The following is an 18,364-nucleotide window of genomic DNA, read 5'->3' as shown; positions in this document are numbered from 1 at the left end:
CTGGGATACCTGCAAGCTATTGGTCGCGTGGCTCTCATTAAAAATGCACACAGAAACTTTTATCTTTGTCACCTTGGACACTGACACCTAGCGGCTTGGATGCCTCATCATTTAAAATCAATCGTTTTCTGTTTCAGATTCCATTGTAGAAATGAATTATTCAGTCAGCCATGATTACTTTAATCAGTAAGTGAAAGTGTCAAATAACAGGATGGCTGCTGAGATTACGCTAGTAGTATTCGTCTGGTCATGTGATACTAACATGGCAGCCCCCATGTGTGGACCCTCTCCATGTAGAATTAAACAACTTTTATAAGGTTACTGATATGACTGGAGTCTTCATTTTAAAGTGAGTGTTCATGATTTCCTACATATTGCAAAATTATAATTCATGTCTTTAGGAGGTAAGCTTTTTTAATGAGGATAAAATTACTGAGTGCACCTTTAACTTGTATTGAACCCAGAATATTCCTTTAATTAGTGACCATAAAATGATAAATCAAAACTCTTAAATTTCAAAACTATCTTATACATCTTAAACAACCATCTTTTTAGGTCTTCAAAGTAGTCACCCTTCTCCTCGATAACAGCTCTGCACACTAACTCTTACTGAACTCATCCCAAATCGAGGTTTTTAAGATCATCATAAACAAATTCAGTCTAGTGTGTGTGTCCAAATTTTTGACTGGCATTTCCCATTCAATATTTGATGAACAAACCCTTCATAGATAAAGTATACTGATCAACCAAATTAAATCAGCAGAATTTATGTACATAATCAACAAAGCATTTTTACAGTTTATTAAACCTTGATGCTCATTAGTGTTCTAATGATATAAAACATACAGTCCACTTCTAGGTAAAAGGTAAAGCCTATGTAAAGTATAAAAACCCACAGGCTTGACTAAAAACATCAGCAGGTGAGGGTGCACAGAGCTGCCACAGGTGCACAGACCAAAGAAATCTCAATGCTGTTGTTGTCTGTCTTTTATGGTGTACAGTGAGTATGCACTCACTGATGCAGAATGCAATTATATGCAGAAAGGCACTCTGACGTGAAGGAATGCATGCAGTGTTTTATGTGTATATTCAATGATTCATTCAGTCATTTGAGTCATTCATTAATAAATTATTTTGCTCTGTCAGTCTTCATCGCTGCTCCAGGCATCTTCGAAAGCAGGATTGATAGAAGCTTGAGTTCCACCCTGTAAAAATATGCATCCAGAACATGAAACCTGAAACATTCAATTCAGCTTTTTCCAGCCAAGTCATAATTAAGCCTACGTGATTCAGTGATGTTTATTGTTTTGATGACGATGTTACTACAAATGTTTGGTCGCCACTGTCTGTGTTGCAACTATACAACGCAATTATTTAATTGTGTGGAAGATTTCTTTGGTCGAAAAACTGGTAAAGCTGGATGCTGAACTCACAAAATGGAATGTCTGAAACTACAAACGATCTCGACGTGAAAATAGCAACTTGACTTCACATATACACCATGACTGAAATAATAGGCATAGTGTTTGTCAGTTTTTGTGATCTTACTTATTGGCCGAGGGAGATGAAAAATATATATGAGAAGTTCACCCAAAAATGTTAATTACTTGTTCATTTTGTTAACATTTAATAAAATACGGACCAAAATTTAAGCTGCTATTCACTGATAATATTCCCTTCTGCCAAAGTTCTCAAATCTACACTGAACAAAAATATAAACGCAACATGTAAAGTGTTGGTCCCATGTTTCATGAGCTGAAATAAAAGATCCCAGAAATTTTCCATACGCATTGATTAGATTAGTTTAGGGCCTAATGAATTTATTTCAATTGACTGATTTCCTTAAATGAACTGTAACTCAGTAAATCTTTGAAATTGTTGCATGTTGCATTTATATTTTTGTTCAGTATAATTTGTGGGTGCATTTTTTAAACTTGCCACGTTGCGATCGGTCATGCAAGAACCAATGGCGTTTTGCGTCGACGTCAAAACTGGCACCACCACTCTAAAGGTGACATTATATAATTTAGCACTGGCGAAGATTATCAGTAAATAACGGCTTGAATTCTGGTCCGTTTCTCACACAAAGCTATCATGTGGCTTCATTAAGTCTTGGAATATAGTGCACAAGTCATATGGACTGCTTACATTATACTTATAGGGTGCTTTTTGGTTCATTTTGGAACTTGGAAGTAAAAAAATATATATAAATAAATAATAATCAGCATCCATTTTCATTGCATGGAAAAAAGCAGCAGGACATTCAGCCTAACATCTCTTTTTGTTTTTTTACGGAAGAAAGAACATAATACGGGTCGGAACTTCCTTGACATTGATTAAATGATAAAAAATAATAAAAAAAAAGTACGATTTTTGGGTTAAATATGTCTTAGAATATTTGTCTTAAACTCAGTCTTACCTGTGGAGGTTTAGTTCCTTCATCCTCAATGTCAGGCTGTCTTAGCACTGGGACCCAAGCAAGGATGTTACAGTCTTTACCTCCACTGTAAAGCTCCTAATGACCCATACCATAGATTCACATAGTTAATAACAAGTCTATATGCAATGCAAATCTGACAAACTAAGGACAAACCTTATTAAATGATCATGCAAACACGCTTTACATTTTTGTTTTTCTTACATCATGGCATAGTTTCAGTTTGTTGCCTGAATAGCAAAGACTCAATCACTTGAACAAATTTGTGCTAGAACTAATCAGTATCAATTGTATGTTGCTATGTCGGCATGCTCAATCAAACAGGGCAATGTTTTTGTGCTCAAAGCCACAGTGTTTTCATTTTTGGTGGAAATCAAGCTATGAATGGCTTGCTTAAGTTATCTTTGCATATTAAAGTCAATATGAAATCAAAATAGACTTTTACTTCCTTAATACATGTTCCTGGTCTTATTGTGAATTATTTATCTGTGAATGTTATTCTAAAGGAAAAAGTGTGTCATTTGATTACCTGGAAATCTGGGTGGAACTCACAGCAGTCTACATTATTGTAATGTCCCCTCAACATGGTGATTAGCTCACCGGAGTGAATCCCATACACCGCCACAGAGCTGCCACATGGCACAAACACAAACTCCGGGCTGCAGCTCCTCGATACGGTGAACTTGAGGCCTTTTCGACTCTCATTTACAACCTTCCCATAATTCACCTGTGGCAAAAAACAAAACAAAAAAAAAGGATAAAAAAAATGAAGATTTAAAGTAAAATTAATACATTGACAACTTATCCAGTAGAACAGGAAATAATCTAAAATTGTTTGAACAAAGAAGGGAAATCCCATTATTTAGAGCATATTTCCTGTCACTAACAAAGGAAAGTGTAAAAATAGAAAACATTGACTTGAAATGATCTCATCTTGTTACTGTGTTAACTAAGTCCATCTCATTGACTTCCATCTCATCAACTAGTGGAAAGATAAAGTCTTTTGACCCAAAGAAGTGCAGTAACACCCTTGAGAGAATACAGATTTCTTTTGTTGCATTAGGCTCAAAACCCTTCATTTTGACAGGACATTTACATTAGGGGCTCTATTTTTGTGAGTGTGCAAAGTGAAGTGCTACACATAAAAACTGTGCGCTACATCTTATTCAATAAATTACATTTAGGTCATGGTTTATTTTTCAGTTATTATTAATATGTTTATATTTACAATTGTATTTAGGATATAATTTGTATTGGTAATTTTCCACCTGTTGTTGTAGAGTGATTTTTATGTCACTGCTAAAGAGGCCAGTGGAAGAAGTTAGAGAGAGTAAAATGTTTGGATTTGGTATGATTTTTTTGACCACTTTGTTATTTTGATTATATTTTTGTTTCATTTGAAGTGCAATTTGAATTTAGATAAATTAATTAACATTTTCTTTTTATCAAAATCGACTGGTAGAAGTGAAGCACATACAGACACAATCACTGTTAATACTAGCCATGATCTGGGTGTCTGTAGACTGATGATTAATAATACTTACATTCTCTTTTTGACAAAGCTTACATTCAAATCCTGATGAGAACGCATTGCATGCATATAAAAGGAGTGTGTAACTGTCATAGAAATATGACTGACATTCAATAAAGATGTCATTAATGCACTAAAGAATGTAAGTCCATATTTCTATTCTTCTAATTCATTGCATACAGTGCATTTACACTACCAACTTCATATGAATGTGCTGTCTTTGTTTATAGCGCTGGTGCTTAATAGGAAATGGACTATATAATAGGACACAGATGGTGAAATTAATGGAGAACCACAGAATTAAAGTAGACTTTATCCAGCCCATTAGCGCATTGCGCACTCTATTTTGCCAAACCCACTTGCGCCTAGACTTTGCGCATGCTTACACAAAAATACCAAAACATCATGGCCATGCCCACTGACTTGGCACTTATGACTTCAAGCATAGCGCTGCGCTTAACACTAGCACTCTTAAAATAGGGCCTTAAAGCCTTCTAGCAGTCAGCCTATGGGTATAGTGTTAAATGGCATCTTTCCTAATTACTACTCACTAGTGTGTTTTCCCCTGTGGCACTGTTCCACAGGCGCATGCGATCATCGGTCCCCGTGGTAAGGAGATAAAGTCCATCGTCTGTGAAGCACAGTCCATTTGCTCTTCCGTTGTGAGCTGTATTAACTGAAAAAAAGGTACAAAATTCCATATTTATACTGCTTACAAAATACAGTATATATATATATATATATATATATATATATATATATATATATATATATACACATACACACACACACACACACACACACATGTACATGGTTAATGCCTCTTTAAAAAGCATTAAATAAACGTTTTACTTCATTAACTATACATTATTAACCATTTGTAATTAATTAACTTTCCAGGGTTAGGGTTAACCCTAACCTACATAACACCAAAGCGACTTACATTGCACTTATTACAGGGACAATCCCCCTGGAGCAACCTGGATTTAAGTGCCTTGCTCAAGGACACAGGCTGTGGGGACTGAACCGGCAACCTTCTGCTTACCAGTTCTGTGCTTTAGCCCACTACACCACCACCACTCCTACACTAAAATTATTATCTTTTTCAGTTTTGATTTATGTGACAGAAAAGATATGAATCTGTAAAGATAGAGAGCTCGGGTGAAGATGAGAGTGATTACAGACTGGACTATAAAATATATAAACAATGTTTGTCTGAAGCAGCAATATGAGCTGTCACCATCTTTTACACACAAATGTTGTTGGCTTCACTCAGTTCCACTCTCTACGCATGTCACTGTGGCAACAGCCTGATACCTGTGATGAGGACCTATCAACTGACCTCGCTGTAAATTATTTACTTCCCATTTGAATGTGGCAATATTTAACCACTCATAAAAGCATTTTATACATTGCACTGAGTAAATGAAATATTTACCATTCAGCTTCATAAACGTTTCTCATATCAAAATAAATTTTTACAAGTTTAAAGAGTACTGTGGTTCTCAACTGGTGGGTTTGCGACCCAAAATGGGTCACAGATCTGTTCTGATAGTGTCCTGGACAGAAGGGAAAAACATTGCTAAATGCAATAATAAAATGCAACTAAACATATAATCGTGCATGGTTATAATAGTAAAATAAAAAGTCTAATCAACTTAAAAAGGAGTTGTGCGTCCAATCAAATGCAACAGTATTTTAATATCAACAGATATCAACTTGGACAAGTTGCTTTACATCCTCAACATTATGGAAGGTAAATAAATAAGACTCAGATTACATTAAATATTGGTTTGATGTTAAACATGGTTTGTGTCAACCACAATGTTGATGTTCAATGTAAAATCTGGGTCCTAAAGCAAAACCACAAGAAAATCACTTAAAATCGCATTTTAACCTCATGAGACTTGTTAACAATATCTTTACTGTGATTTCACCTGCTTCAGATGAGGCCTTGGATTTGTCCCCATTGTGCTGGTCTAAAGTAAAAAGACTTCCTGAGGCCCGTCTCACATCCCAAACGCGGACCCTACTGTCAGTACTAGAAGAGAAATCCGTTAATCAAGAAACACTACCTCTAGCCACCAACATTCACAGTCAAACTTAAAAATACTTTGCAATATGAAAACAAACATCTCTCTTTAATAATAGGTAAAGATGGTCAGATTTTGCAACAGTCTTTAAACCAGTTGGATCCCTCTAACACACTTACGCCTTCTCTCATTTGGGGATTAGAATATGGCGAGAAATAACAAAACAGATTATTTCTACAATATTTTTGTTTTCTATGGAACTGGTAAAATTGTGCTAGAGAGAGAGTCATGGTTAATAATCTCAACAGGATTTCTGCAGTTTTACAGTAAAATTTATTTAGTAAAAAAACAATTATTAACTCTTCAAATCCTGCAGATATAGATGATGATGCTCTGCTCTGTATTCTTAATTGTTTTCCAGGCAGTAAGGACCCTTTCAAAAGTCCCCAATGGCTCTTTATCTCACTCTCATTAGGAGCAGAGAGAGCAGGTGAGTGCAGAATCTGCTGAGAGGACTGTTAACAATTATGCACATAACACTGCATGTAGACTCTAATATGAAACAATAAAAATAAAGGCTTCAAATGACTAAAGGAAAGGGATTATGAAACACATGTGTATATTTGACCTTTGTACATTCTGCTAAGTACAGCCACTCAAAATAACATGGCAAGGATAAATGTCAAAGAATCCTCAATGGTTAAACCCATAAAAACAGCTTCAAATAACACAGCATACAGCTTTTTCTTGTTGTGATACTCAGGTGTGGAATTGTTTACCTGGCTGTGGCCAGAATGTGCTCGTATCGTGGAGACCATCTGACTGAAAGGATCTCGCCCTTGTGACCTGCCGGGGAAAACCTGCTTAAGCATAACTGACACTTAAAGGGATAGTTCACCCATGTTGTTCCAAACCTGTTTGACTTTCTTCTGTGGAACACAAAAGGATATATTAGCCAGAATGTTAGCTGTTCCATGTAGGAATGAAAGTCATATGGGTTTGGAACAACATTAGTGTGAGTAAATGATGACCAAACTTTGTTGTGTGAACTATCACTTTACATTCTTGTATTTGAGATAACCAGAAAAATAGGAATGACATCTTTGGCTAAATGAATGTTAATGTGATTAGCAGTCAACAATCACTCTCTGTTTATAGATTTTGAGCCTTGGGGTTTTAAAAGAGGGCTGTCTCCATTCAGAGACAACAGGCTATTCTCACCCTGTAGGATGTGGATGCAAGACCCAGACTTCAGATCACAAAGCTGCACTTTAGGGTCTTTGGTACCAACTGCCAAAACAGAGCACAATAGAGCTGAGTGAGAAGAATAAGACAGCAACAAACACACTGGGCTCAGAGCTCCTACAATAACACTGTTAAAGAGCACATAATAATGCACATTTTTAAGAACTGTTAAATATGACATTTAAAGGGATAGTTCACCCAAAAATGAAAATTCTCTCATTTATTCACCCTCATGCCATCCCAGATGCATATGACTTTTTTTCTTCTGCTGAACACAAACAAAGATTTTTTAGAAGAATATCTTAGCTCTGTAGGTCCTCACAATGCAAATGAATGGGTAGCAAAATTTTGTGAAAATTTGCTTTCTTCATGCATATCGCCACCTACCCACCATTTTTACTTTACATTGTCCTCCCTGCCCAGTAGGTGCCGATATGCATGAAGAATGTGATTGACAAAAACAAAAGAATGTGAAATTGAAAGGAGATTAAAAAGGACTTAAATATTGATCTGTTTCTCACCCTCACCTATTATATTGTTACTAAAGATATAGATTTAACCACTGGCATCTTATGGATTACTTTTATCCTGCCTTAATATGCTTTTGGAGCTTCAAAATATTGGTACCCATTAACTTGCATTATGAGGACCTACAGAGCTTAGATATTTTACTAAAAATATTAATTTGTGTTCAGCAGAAGAAACAAAGTCATACATCTGGGATGGCATGTGGGTGAGTAAATGGTGAGAATTTTCATTTTTGGGTGAACGACCCCTTTAATGCTTCCGATTATATACTCTGTAAAGATAATATGATGCAATACAAAATTATGTATGTGGGCAGATTGTAACATAAATATCAGTGTCAGAAATTAACTTTACATTCAGGGGCAATATTTACACCCTGGATTTGATTTTCAGGGGCACCTGTTACCTTTATGAAGTCACATGTTTTCTCATCATATTACATTTCAAATTCTTACATTTAATCTATTTATTAACATAAATTCTGTATCTGAGTAATTATCCATGTTTCACGTGATAATATGTATACCTAGGCCTAAAATAGAATAATAAAAAAATATATCAGATGTTACAAATAAAACACAGACATACTCAGCATAATGCCCCCACATTTTGAATTTTGGGGGAATTTGTGCCACTTTCGGGGGAATTTTTGCCTCAAACCCCACTAATTTATGTCATTGAAAAATACGAGGTTATAGAAAAAAGTTTATTCAGTTAAATGGACATATAAACTGTATATAAACAGTAGCATGTAGCAATGTCACTGCTTACTGTACTAAGGAAGGATTATTATAAACCAAAACGATTGCTTAAAATTCTTAATGTTTTTTATAATAATGAAAATGAAAATTATTTATTAATTAATTATTGCTTAATTGAAACTCAACAAAGAAAAAACGTAAGAGAGAGGGAGGTGGTAATAACCTGCTATTCCTGTTTAGGAGATAAGTGCCTGGATTCCTTACATCTCATACTTAAAGGTAACAAATTTACAAATTGTGCATTTTGAATGCACAAGCTTTAAATACAATTAGTCTTATGCTGTGGACATACTGTTATAAACATGGTAAGGCCCTAGATTAATAAATACTGACTGAAGCATAAACGTAAAAGAATGACATCACAAAGTTAAGATTGCTCAGAATGGTAAATGCGAAAGGACAGCCATGTGCTTGATTTGGCCTTCAGACAAACATCAGAAAACACACCTGCTACGAGACTGTGCTTCCTGGCTATAGGAGACATGTGGTGGCAGTAGACATTGCCATCAAACTGGAACTGCTCAGCCGGCTGAACAAAACACATTAAACATGTAAGTCCAAAATAATAAAACAGCATTGAAATCAACAGGTATATTGCTTTGAATCCACCCCATCCATATCCTAGGGAAGAGCATATGGAAGTACACAAATTATCACATCTTATTTAAATAAGAACCTGTGTAAGTCTATACTTCAGGGAGCTGTCCGAAGGGAGTGAATGTAGCTTGGGCTCCATTCATTTGTGTCAGTTACAATACAAATAAAAAGGCCCAGATACAGGGCTAACAGATATGGGACATTTGACACCACAGAAGAGCCAGTGTTTAAGTAGATTGCTGGTTCCACAATAGCTTGTTACTTTCATTTGCCGGATAGCTCGCTGAAAAACAATATGTAAACTTTGTGGGCTGGGCAAAACCTGGCAGGTGGTCATGTTTACTTAAATACTGCTTTATTAAAGCTGAAGTGTGTAATTTTCTCTATGTTAACACACTTTCTTCTATCCCAGCTTATGCAGAGACAACTATGAGTAATTTATATGACTATAAGGCAACTATAAGTAAGCCAACTGTAGGATTTTTCCCTTAAAAGTAAAATGCTATGACTCTGAGGTGATATCAAGTCATTGTTCTGTTTGTTTAACCACCCTGACCTGCCTGATACAGCAACATTGGCTCAACCAATGGTGTGTTTTTGTGGCAGGAAAATCTGTTTGTCAACTAATGGCAGGCAGGGAAGTGTTTGGAGAAACATGTTCGAAAACAATCAGTATTTTTGCAATTCCGTTTAGTGCTGCTAGTGGCACAGAAATTACACACTTCAGCTTTAATATTGTTGTAGTTTATAACTGAATAAGTACAAACAAAGAGTTTGCGGTTTGATTTTGGTTTGCAGTTTGAGGCTGGAGGATGTATACACACCTTCAGAGTTTCTGTGTCCCAGACTTTCATGGTTTTGTCAAACGAGCTGGATACGAACATACCAGTGTCATGCGGATACCATTGCACTGTTTCAACGCTGAACTTATGAACATGCCGACTGGACCTTTACAGAAAAACACAGTTGAGAAAGTCCCACATAACCGGACCACACATCAGCACAACATTGCAGTAGATACACATTAAAATGACAATTTAAATGCTGCCACCTGGTGGCCACTGTACCACAGTGAATTGTGAATGCATCCTGACCTGCCCACTGTGCAGACTGCTTTGCAAGTGTAATGAGGCTTCTTGTTGTTGTTTTTCAGGTCATAGATCACAATAACTCCATCAGATCCACCTGACAACATACTGGAGAGCAAAACAGGCCAGAGATTTGCTTGTACCTGAGGACATGCTGCATCTTCGCAATAAATAATTTTGTATACTAGATAGATGGAGGCTTAGGATTGAATCTTGTTTCCATAGGCTACAGCCTAGTCTTTATCACTACATCTTTTATATATTTTAGAAGACCATCAAATACTGTCTCTGTGCTACATGGTGTCAATACAAGAAAATAATTGTGTTTTAAGTGCATATAAATACACTGCCTGGCCAAAAAAAAGTTGCATATTCTAATATTTCATTGGACCGCCTTTAGATTTGATTACGGCACACATTCGTTGTGGCATTGTTTCGACAACCTTATGCAATGTCACAACATTTATTTCCATCCAGAGCTGCATTAATTTTGGGCCGAGATATTGTATTGATGACAGGAGAGTCGAACCACTCCGTAAAGTCTTCTCCAGCACATCCCAAAGACTTTCAATGGGGTTAAGGTCAGGACTCTGTGGTGGCCAATTCATGTGTGAAAATTATTCCTCATGCTCCCTGAACCACTCTTTCACAATTTGAGCCAGATGAATGCTGGCATTGTTATCCTGGAATGTGCCCGTGCCGTCAGGGAAGAAAAAAATCCATTGATAGGATAACCTGGTCATTCAGGACATTCAGGTAGTCAGCAGACTTCATTTTACTGCTGCATAATGTTGCTGAGCCTAGACCTGATCAATTGAAGCAACCCCAGATCATAACACTGCCTCCAGAGGCTTGTACAGTGGGCACTATGCATGACGGGTGCATCGCTTCATGCGCCATCCTTTCTTACCCTGACGCATCCATCGCTTTGGAATAGGGTAAATCTGGACTCATCAGACCACATGACCTTTTTCCATTGCTCCACAGTCCAATCTTTATGCTCACTAGCAAATTGAAGTCGTTTTTTCCAATTAGTCTCACTAACAAGTGCCTTTTTTTGTGGCCACACAGCTGTTTAGTCCCAGTCCTATAAGTTCTCGTCACATTTTGCACGTGGAAATGCTCTTACTTTTACTATTAAACATAGCCGTGAGTTCTGCTGTCGGTTTTTTATTATGTGACTTCAAGCGTTTTAGTGATCTCCGATCATGATCATTCAAGATTTTTTTGGGCTAGACAGTGTATGAATTTTCTTGTTATTGCCTAGACCAGAGGTTTTCAAACTGAGACATGGGGACCCCCGGGGGCTGCAAGGGGGTGATAGAGGGACCGCAGAAAATTTGAGAGAAAATGTAAAGATTTTACAAAATATATAACAGTAAAAAAAAAACAGTGTTCATTTCTCTTTCATTGCAACATATATATGTTCATGAATAAGTATGAACATATACATACATACCTACAGGGCTGCAGTTAGAAATTCTTGGCCCCGGTACAAAACGTATTCAGCCCCCCTCCGGTTGTCCGATGGGGGGCCCGCAGTTTATCTCCGGGTTTATATCCGCGTCTCCCGCTTAACACATTTAGCTCTACAATATGTAACAGCCTTTCTTTTCTAAAAACTCACTATTTCTCTAATATTCTGACATTGGGTAAAAAAAAAAGTACTTTATGTTTTACATGACATTTTAATAATCTGTTTTGGCTTCAGTATAATAAAAATAAATGCTAATTATTTAACTTCAGAAACAAAATCGTCACTATTATTACTGTTATCACTATTTTCCTCAGACAGTAAAAATGGGTCAGCGCACAAACAAATTTATACTGTAGCAGCCTTTATAGTTTAGGAAAGGGGTCCCTCGCAAGGGAAACATCATAATTGGCGGTTCTTGGCATTGAAAAAAGTTTGAAAGCTCTGGTCTACACAACAGTATACATTCTCTTCTTACTCGGGGGAGAAAACTTACTATCTTCCATCAATAACCTCGATGTCCAGAGTGTTAATTCCATTGCCATGGATACGATCAACATCTCTGTCATGGTTCAACTCCAGACTCAGCACCCTAAAAGATACAGTACGTGATACAGGGATAGGTCACAGGTCATACAGTTAACAAAGCCACCCATTGTGAAACATATGCAAGTTCCTATTCAAAGTTGGATTACACGGAGTACAATAAAGTTAACTCAATAAACTGAGCTGACTTTAGTAAAAAATAATAATAATAATAATAATAAATTAAAAAAAAATAAGGATTAAAAGACAATTCATTCAGGTCGCATCAAGTTCAATTTAAGTGTATTATTATGCTGCATTAAAAAACAATACCTTCGCGTGGATTCTGCACGTCTCAGACGAACTGGGTCGTCAAGTCCCGATTGCCTGGCATAGAGAAAACTCAGCATCGTTGTACAGACATTGAAGCCTTACGTCTATATTACTTGTATTGTAGGTTATGACTGAGTTGTCAAAATGAAATAACAATCTTTAAGCGAATAACAGACGCTTTTGTGTGGCGATTTCTTAGCCTTTGAAACTGCGACATTAAACACATTAAAATCATTCTGCACAACACTCCAAAAGTATAAGAACTGTTTAAGCTTTTTAGATGTGATTGTTGTGCACTATCTTGGATATGAGGCAGCCATGTTTTGACGTGCTTAGACGTGCCTATAAAGTCAATCCTGATTGGTCCGCACCAGCGCTTAAACCAATCACTTGACAGCATTATTTCAACATAATTGTGTAACCCTAGGACGCACTGTGTGTGTCACAGGCTGAATGTTTATGCGTGCAGTTTATTGACAGATATCTCCCATAAAACCTGTAGTGATGAGCCGTCTTAGTTCTCTGCTGCGAAGGACATTTGGAGTGGTAAAAGAGCATGTCGGTACAGATCATTTTGGAAATAAATATTACAACGTACCCGAGCAGAAGACATGGACAGGTAGGTCATGTGTGGGTCTTTGAAAAGTAACTGTATTGACCTGTTTTTTTATTATTTATTTATCCAAAAACAGCCAACTTGAATCGTGTTTTGTTATGAAAGAGTGTGAGACCTTAATACTTGAGTGATTATGTTCGGTACGTTAGGTTGTTAATCAATGGAGAGATGATAATACAATATTTATACAGTATTGTACATTAAAGTAATATTCCAGGTTCAATACAAGTTAAGCTCAATCAACAGCATATGTGGCACAATGTTAATTACCACAAAAAATAATTTCGACTCGTCCTTCGTTTTCTTTAAAGAAGCAAAAATCTGGGTTAAAGTGAGCAATATGTAACATTGACATCAAGCGTTTAAAATGGGTACTGCAGTCCAAATTCAAAATATCGGAGAGAGTTGTCTCCCCCGCCCCCTCCCCCCCAGACTCGAAGCTCACGCGGGTTGCCAGGTTGAGGACACGCAACAGGAACGAGCAAACTGACAATGGCAAATGACGAGCCATACGCTGTAAGTTGGTCAGCTAATATATACATTTGCAATGTTTTATTGTTTGCTAATTATAAACCAGCTAATGTGGATTTTTTTATATCTCTGTCAGTGTTAGGTAGATATATTGCTGGTTTCCATGTCTGCAGCGCGCTGTGTTTCCCGCTATATTGTGTCAAATCTGGCAACCCGGGGTGTCGAAATACTATTGGTAAATGGGCAGTGGGCGGGATCACACAGGCCAAAACATAAACAGAAATTCCGGCTCGGAAAGGACATTTCAAAGTAGAATATACTGGCTGTAGCAATGTTTTTGGAGAAGCCAGTATTTCAACTTAGCATGTTTCCTAAATCTCTGATAACATATTATGATAATTTTATGCTTTAGTACAGTAAATATATTACATATGGCTCATTTACAAGACTGTTTCAGAAGTATTGCCTAAAATGTAAACAATAGGTGTGTTAACGTGATTTTAGTGTGATAAAATAGCTTGCTAACCTTTTCTGTGTAAAGTTATATCCAATTTTACAACTCTGTTGTCATGATGACATATCACTTAAAACCCTGAAATAACGATTTAAACAACTTTACAGCACAAATAACACAAGAGTTTTCACAAAATAATTAATGTAAGTGCTTTCATAAAATTATAAGCTTCACATTTCTGTGTTTAAACTCTCCAAAAATTAGCACTATTCACTTCCATTGTAAGTGCCTCAATGTAACCTCATTTTTTGTATTTTTTTAAGAAATCAGAAAGATTCATAGGCCTGGGTAGCTCAGCGAGTATTGATACTGACTACCACCCCTAGAGTCACAAGTTCGAATCCAGGGTGTGCTGAGTGACTCCAGCCAGGTCTCCTAAGCAACCAAATTGGCCCGGTTGCTAGGGTGTGTAGAGTCACATGGGGTAACCTCCTCGTGGTCGTGATTAGTGGTTCTCGCTCTCAATGGGGCGCGTGGTGAGTTGTGCATGGATCGTGGAGAATAGCATGAGTCTTCACATGCTGTGAGTCTCCGCGGTGTCGTGCACTGTGAGCCACGTGATAAGATGTGCAGATTGACTGTCTCAGAAGCGGAGACTTGTCCTCTGCAGCCTGGATTGAGGTGAGTAACCGTGCCACCACGAGGACCTAGTAAGTAGTGGGAATTGGACATGCCAAATTGGGGAGAAAAGGGGAGAATTTTTTTTTTTTTTTATCGGAAAGATTCTAAATGAATTTTTGTGGTAATCAGCATTGTGCCACAAATGCTGTTGACTTAGCTTAACTGAACCGGCAATATTACTGTAAGACAAAATTCTACCAATAAAGGAAGTGTATTAGCTGAATAAATAACATAAACAGCTTTTTAATAGGCTTAAAGATCAGGGTCATGATTAGGTCAGCTGTAGCCATTCTGTACACTAAATACTTCTGTCACCCTTTTTTTTTCTTACTTATGGATTACTTCTATTTTTTTTTAAATCAATTAAGTTGTATAAACAAATAGCTTACTCCAGTATATTTGTCTTATAACTCATTCTTCTTTTTCTTCTTCAGGACGGGTTATTCGGCCCAGGCGCCTGATGGAAGCAGCCAATCCAAAAGCGTTTGAGTATTTAGAAGGAAGCATTCCCTCCGAATGGGATGGTAATAGAGAGAACATTCATTCATTTGAATGTGAACCAAATACATTTTATGATAATGTAATATTTCAATCCTGACTCATTCCAGAGGGCTATTTATGAGAGAATTTGACCTCAGCAATCGAGCCATTTGGCACAAGCCATTTAGAGATGTTCTAATTATCTTCAAGATCTGAATGTTTTCATTCTATGTCCCTTCTATTACTAACATATCAACATAATTTTTCCATTAGCGTGGATCAGAGGCAGGCGGAAGCAGCCACCCACTATAGAGGTATTTTCTTTGTGTTATTAAAGTCTAAATCTGTGTATGAATGGAGCACAGAAATTATTTAGATTTACTTTTTAATAAATCTGAAGATGATGATTCTATGGCTTTAATGACTGTATTATATCATCGTGTCATTTTAACACGCTTGTATTTTGCCCTCTATAGGAGTTGCAAATGAATGTACGCTACAGGGAGCAGATCAAAGTCAAAGCTGTAGAAGCAGAGGAGAAGGATAAAGCCCTGCAGGCCAAAGAGTATGAAGAAGGATTGGTGGCCCGACCTGTTCAAACACAAACTAAAGGTCATGCTTCTGCCACCCAGTTTGGACAGCCAGAAGTCAGTGAGGACCCCATAAGCACTGCAAACTCATTCCAGCCAGGGTCCTGGGGACCTCCAGGAGCCAAAAAATAGAACTATTAGAAGCCTATTTTGCCATCTTCAATCAAACTGCAGTTCAAGTGTTGGTGGTTGTGCTGGTTTTGGTTGCATGTCAGTGCTGATTAATTAGCTTTTTAATATTTTTCAAGTAGTATGTTATTGTATAAAACTGGTTAAGAACCTTGCTAAATCAGGCTGTTGATTTTCTGGGACCTCTCCTCTTCAGAAATGTTTCAAAATCACTAAATCTTGCTATAGAACATTTATGCATTTGATTTACATGAAATGCCATTACAGAAGCACTGAAGTGGAGTAATGTCTGCTTTCTCTGGGCAGTCACATCTACTGAATCAGTTGAAACTGATGTAAAACGTGTTACAGATTTATTTTTGCACTTTCTGTATAAAGTGGGTAAATAAAAGTTGAGTGTGAATCTTTAATGTAAGTGTTTCGTAGAATTAATCTCCAATTTTATTATAAAAAAAATTAAGTGTTTTGTGGATTACTTGGAAATGAGAAAGAAAAAACAATAAACCCAGTAAAAAAAAAAAAAAAAAAAAAAAAAAATGGAATGCAAAGTACTGCACAAGAGTGTTTTCCATTGCATTGATAATATTCTGGTAAAAAAAAAGTACTGCAGTCCTGCCATTGAGAATAATCAACCAGCCCCACCTCTTAAAAGCTTAGTAAGGCCTCCTTTATGCCCAGTCTTTCTCCAGGTCCCATAGGAACTGTCCTGGGTTATGAGAGGAGTCAATACAGGAGCCATCTTTAAGGAGATTGGACTATTAATTTGACTCCTCGCCATCCCATGGCATCCAGCTCAATCCTTCTTGGCTCTCTTGGCTTTTGCTATGTTCTCTTGTCGCTTCTGTTTCTTCTTCTGCTCACGGTCCTTGGCCTCTATCATCTTGGCGAGTTTCCAGGACAAAAGGGCACTGGCGATAAATAGAGGTGTCAAAGCCAGGATAACCGTGGTGAGAAAGCCGTATGGGTCTTTGGCTGCCCACTCTACCACGTATTCTGCCCACGCTTTGATATCAATCATCGTCGTCTTACTCTGTCTTCAGCACCAGATGCTAGGAGGAGAGAGCAGAAATTTGTGAAATCACTTACAACACAGGGGACGTCACACATAATATCCTGATCTGCATTTAGAGTTATGACAGATTGTGACATATTTTGATATCAAAATCTATATCTGTTTGAGGCTACACAAACAGCCATACCTAGGTTTTCTTTTGGGGGGGGGGGGGGGGGTTCATTTAAGCAGAGGAGGATTCAATAACTTCCCAGCAACTTTTAATGAATTATCCATATAAGGAATTAAGGATAATAAAAGCCTAAAACTGTAACTAGCCTATGCAATCGTATGTTTTAACATTTAACAAACAATTTTCAAATATTTACAATGTAAATCATGTGATTATGAGTCAATAATGCCGCAATTTTCCATTCACCTAATTGGCTGATTCCACTGCTAGCTAGCTAGCTAGTTTAGCATGCAATAAACATTCTAGTATATTTGTTAACATTTATCATTTTTTTCATATTGTAAAATGAATATCATTTGAATCACTTATTTGATACAATGGTACGTTAAATCAGAAACATACTCTAACCACGCTTGATATAAGCAGCTTCAATAGAAATAAGCTAGCAACACAAAGCTTTTTAGCCGCCCCTCACTATCAACAAAATGAAAGAGAATCGTTTTATCGTTACTTTGTGTACATATCAGTATATGCTGCGTGGATTTGAACAAAGACGATCACCCACCAGGTAAACCGTTTCTAGTCGGTAACTGTCGACCGAAACATATAACGATCATAAAACAAGCGGAAGAGAAACTCTTAAATTGTATTTGTAGTGCAGTATGGGAATTGTAGTCCTTTCCCCCTCCCTTCCGCTTGGAAGAGGAAAACGTATTTATTTATTTACTTTGCAAAAACACAGACAGAAAAAGCTACATACGAGCATACAATAGTCACCTTATGCGCCAGAGAAACTAGCGCGCAGACATCTTGAAAATTTCGTCTCTGAACTTCCGTTCTAGCGGTTCTATATAGATATCTATGGTGTTCATGTCAACGTGTAATTAGCTAGTGAAGTGGATATACAGGTTATAGAGTCGTCAAAAGCTATCATTAGTATTTTAAAGTGTTCAGTGGATGTCATAACAACTGGAAGTGGAGCGGGGAGATTTTAAAACAAGAGTACTTCATTAATAAATACACAAGATCCTTCATTCACGCTGTGTACGCATTGATATTCAAATGTGCTCATGAGACTCCAAGAGACAACATTAAATCATTACAGTCATTCAAAATATCCCTGTAGGACGCCTCTGGCCATCTTTTCATGTCATTCACCCATTTGTGTTATAGTTAATGTGAGTAGATTTTGTGAGTGTTGAAGGGG

The 18,364-nt window shown here is 37.1% G+C and overlaps 3 protein-coding genes across 4 annotated transcripts; 1 reads left to right on the top strand and 2 right to left on the bottom strand.

Moving 5' to 3' along the window:
- Positions 1-424: 424 nt before the first annotated feature.
- On the bottom strand, positions 425-12,880 carry ercc8 (excision repair cross-complementation group 8). Its single transcript, XM_051653785.1, has 12 exons — positions 12,553-12,880; positions 12,191-12,286; positions 10,227-10,328; positions 9,957-10,080; positions 8,983-9,064; positions 7,223-7,291; positions 6,781-6,847; positions 5,906-6,009; positions 4,520-4,644; positions 2,967-3,164; positions 2,420-2,515; positions 425-1,205 (listed from the first exon to the last, which is right to left on the bottom strand). The coding sequence occupies exons 1-12, from the start codon at positions 12,627-12,629 to the stop codon at positions 1,143-1,145; spliced, it is 1,203 nt and encodes a 400-aa protein (XP_051509745.1). The 5' UTR covers positions 12,630-12,880; the 3' UTR covers positions 425-1,142.
- A 99-nt stretch (positions 12,881-12,979) lies between these two features.
- Positions 12,980-16,510, top strand: ndufaf2 (NADH:ubiquinone oxidoreductase complex assembly factor 2). Its single transcript, XM_051653866.1, has 4 exons — positions 12,980-13,171; positions 15,209-15,298; positions 15,528-15,568; positions 15,731-16,510. The coding sequence occupies exons 1-4, from the start codon at positions 13,057-13,059 to the stop codon at positions 15,974-15,976; spliced, it is 492 nt and encodes a 163-aa protein (XP_051509826.1). The 5' UTR covers positions 12,980-13,056; the 3' UTR covers positions 15,977-16,510.
- On the bottom strand, positions 16,366-18,066 carry LOC127415218 (small integral membrane protein 15). 2 transcript variants are annotated; one of them, XM_051653868.1, is made up of 2 exons: positions 17,935-18,066; positions 16,366-17,022 (listed from the first exon to the last, which is right to left on the bottom strand). In XM_051653868.1, exon 2 carries the CDS (start codon positions 16,989-16,991, stop codon positions 16,767-16,769), a length of 225 nt encoding a protein of 74 aa, XP_051509828.1. In that variant the 5' UTR covers positions 16,992-17,022; positions 17,935-18,066; the 3' UTR covers positions 16,366-16,766. The 2 variants fall into 2 exon arrangements, with proteins under 2 accessions (XP_051509828.1, XP_051509827.1); XM_051653867.1 differs by lacking the exon at positions 17,935-18,066 and adding an exon at positions 17,723-17,815.
- Between the last annotated feature and the right edge of the window lie 298 nt (positions 18,067-18,364).

Source organism: Myxocyprinus asiaticus, chromosome 24 (genome assembly GCF_019703515.2).
Source record: "Myxocyprinus asiaticus isolate MX2 ecotype Aquarium Trade chromosome 24, UBuf_Myxa_2, whole genome shotgun sequence".
Lineage (NCBI taxonomy): Eukaryota > Metazoa > Chordata > Actinopteri > Cypriniformes > Catostomidae > Myxocyprinus > Myxocyprinus asiaticus.
The sequence above is the reverse complement of the archived record's forward strand: the minus strand, read 5'-3'. Positions and strand labels throughout refer to the sequence as shown.

Coding starts and splice junctions, on each gene's coding strand:
- ercc8 (XM_051653785.1), bottom strand. CDS start 12,629: ATGCTGAGTTTTCTCTATGCCAGGCAATCGGGACTTGACGACCCAGTT. Junction 12,287..12,552: donor CGTGCAGAATCCACGCGAAG/GTATTGTTTTTT, acceptor TGTATCTTTTAG/GGTGCTGAGTCTGGAGTTGA. Junction 6,010..6,780: donor CACATTCTGGCCACAGCCAG/GTAAACAATTCC, acceptor TTTCTCTTCTAG/TACTGACAGTAGGGTCCGCG.
- ndufaf2 (XM_051653866.1), top strand. CDS start 13,057: ATGAGCCGTCTTAGTTCTCTGCTGCGAAGGACATTTGGAGTGGTAAAA. Junction 13,172..15,208: donor CGAGCAGAAGACATGGACAG/GTAGGTCATGTG, acceptor TTTCTTCTTCAG/GACGGGTTATTCGGCCCAGG. Junction 15,299..15,527: donor CATTCCCTCCGAATGGGATG/GTAATAGAGAGA, acceptor TTTTTCCATTAG/CGTGGATCAGAGGCAGGCGG.
- LOC127415218 (XM_051653868.1), bottom strand. CDS start 16,991: ATGATTGATATCAAAGCGTGGGCAGAATACGTGGTAGAGTGGGCAGCC.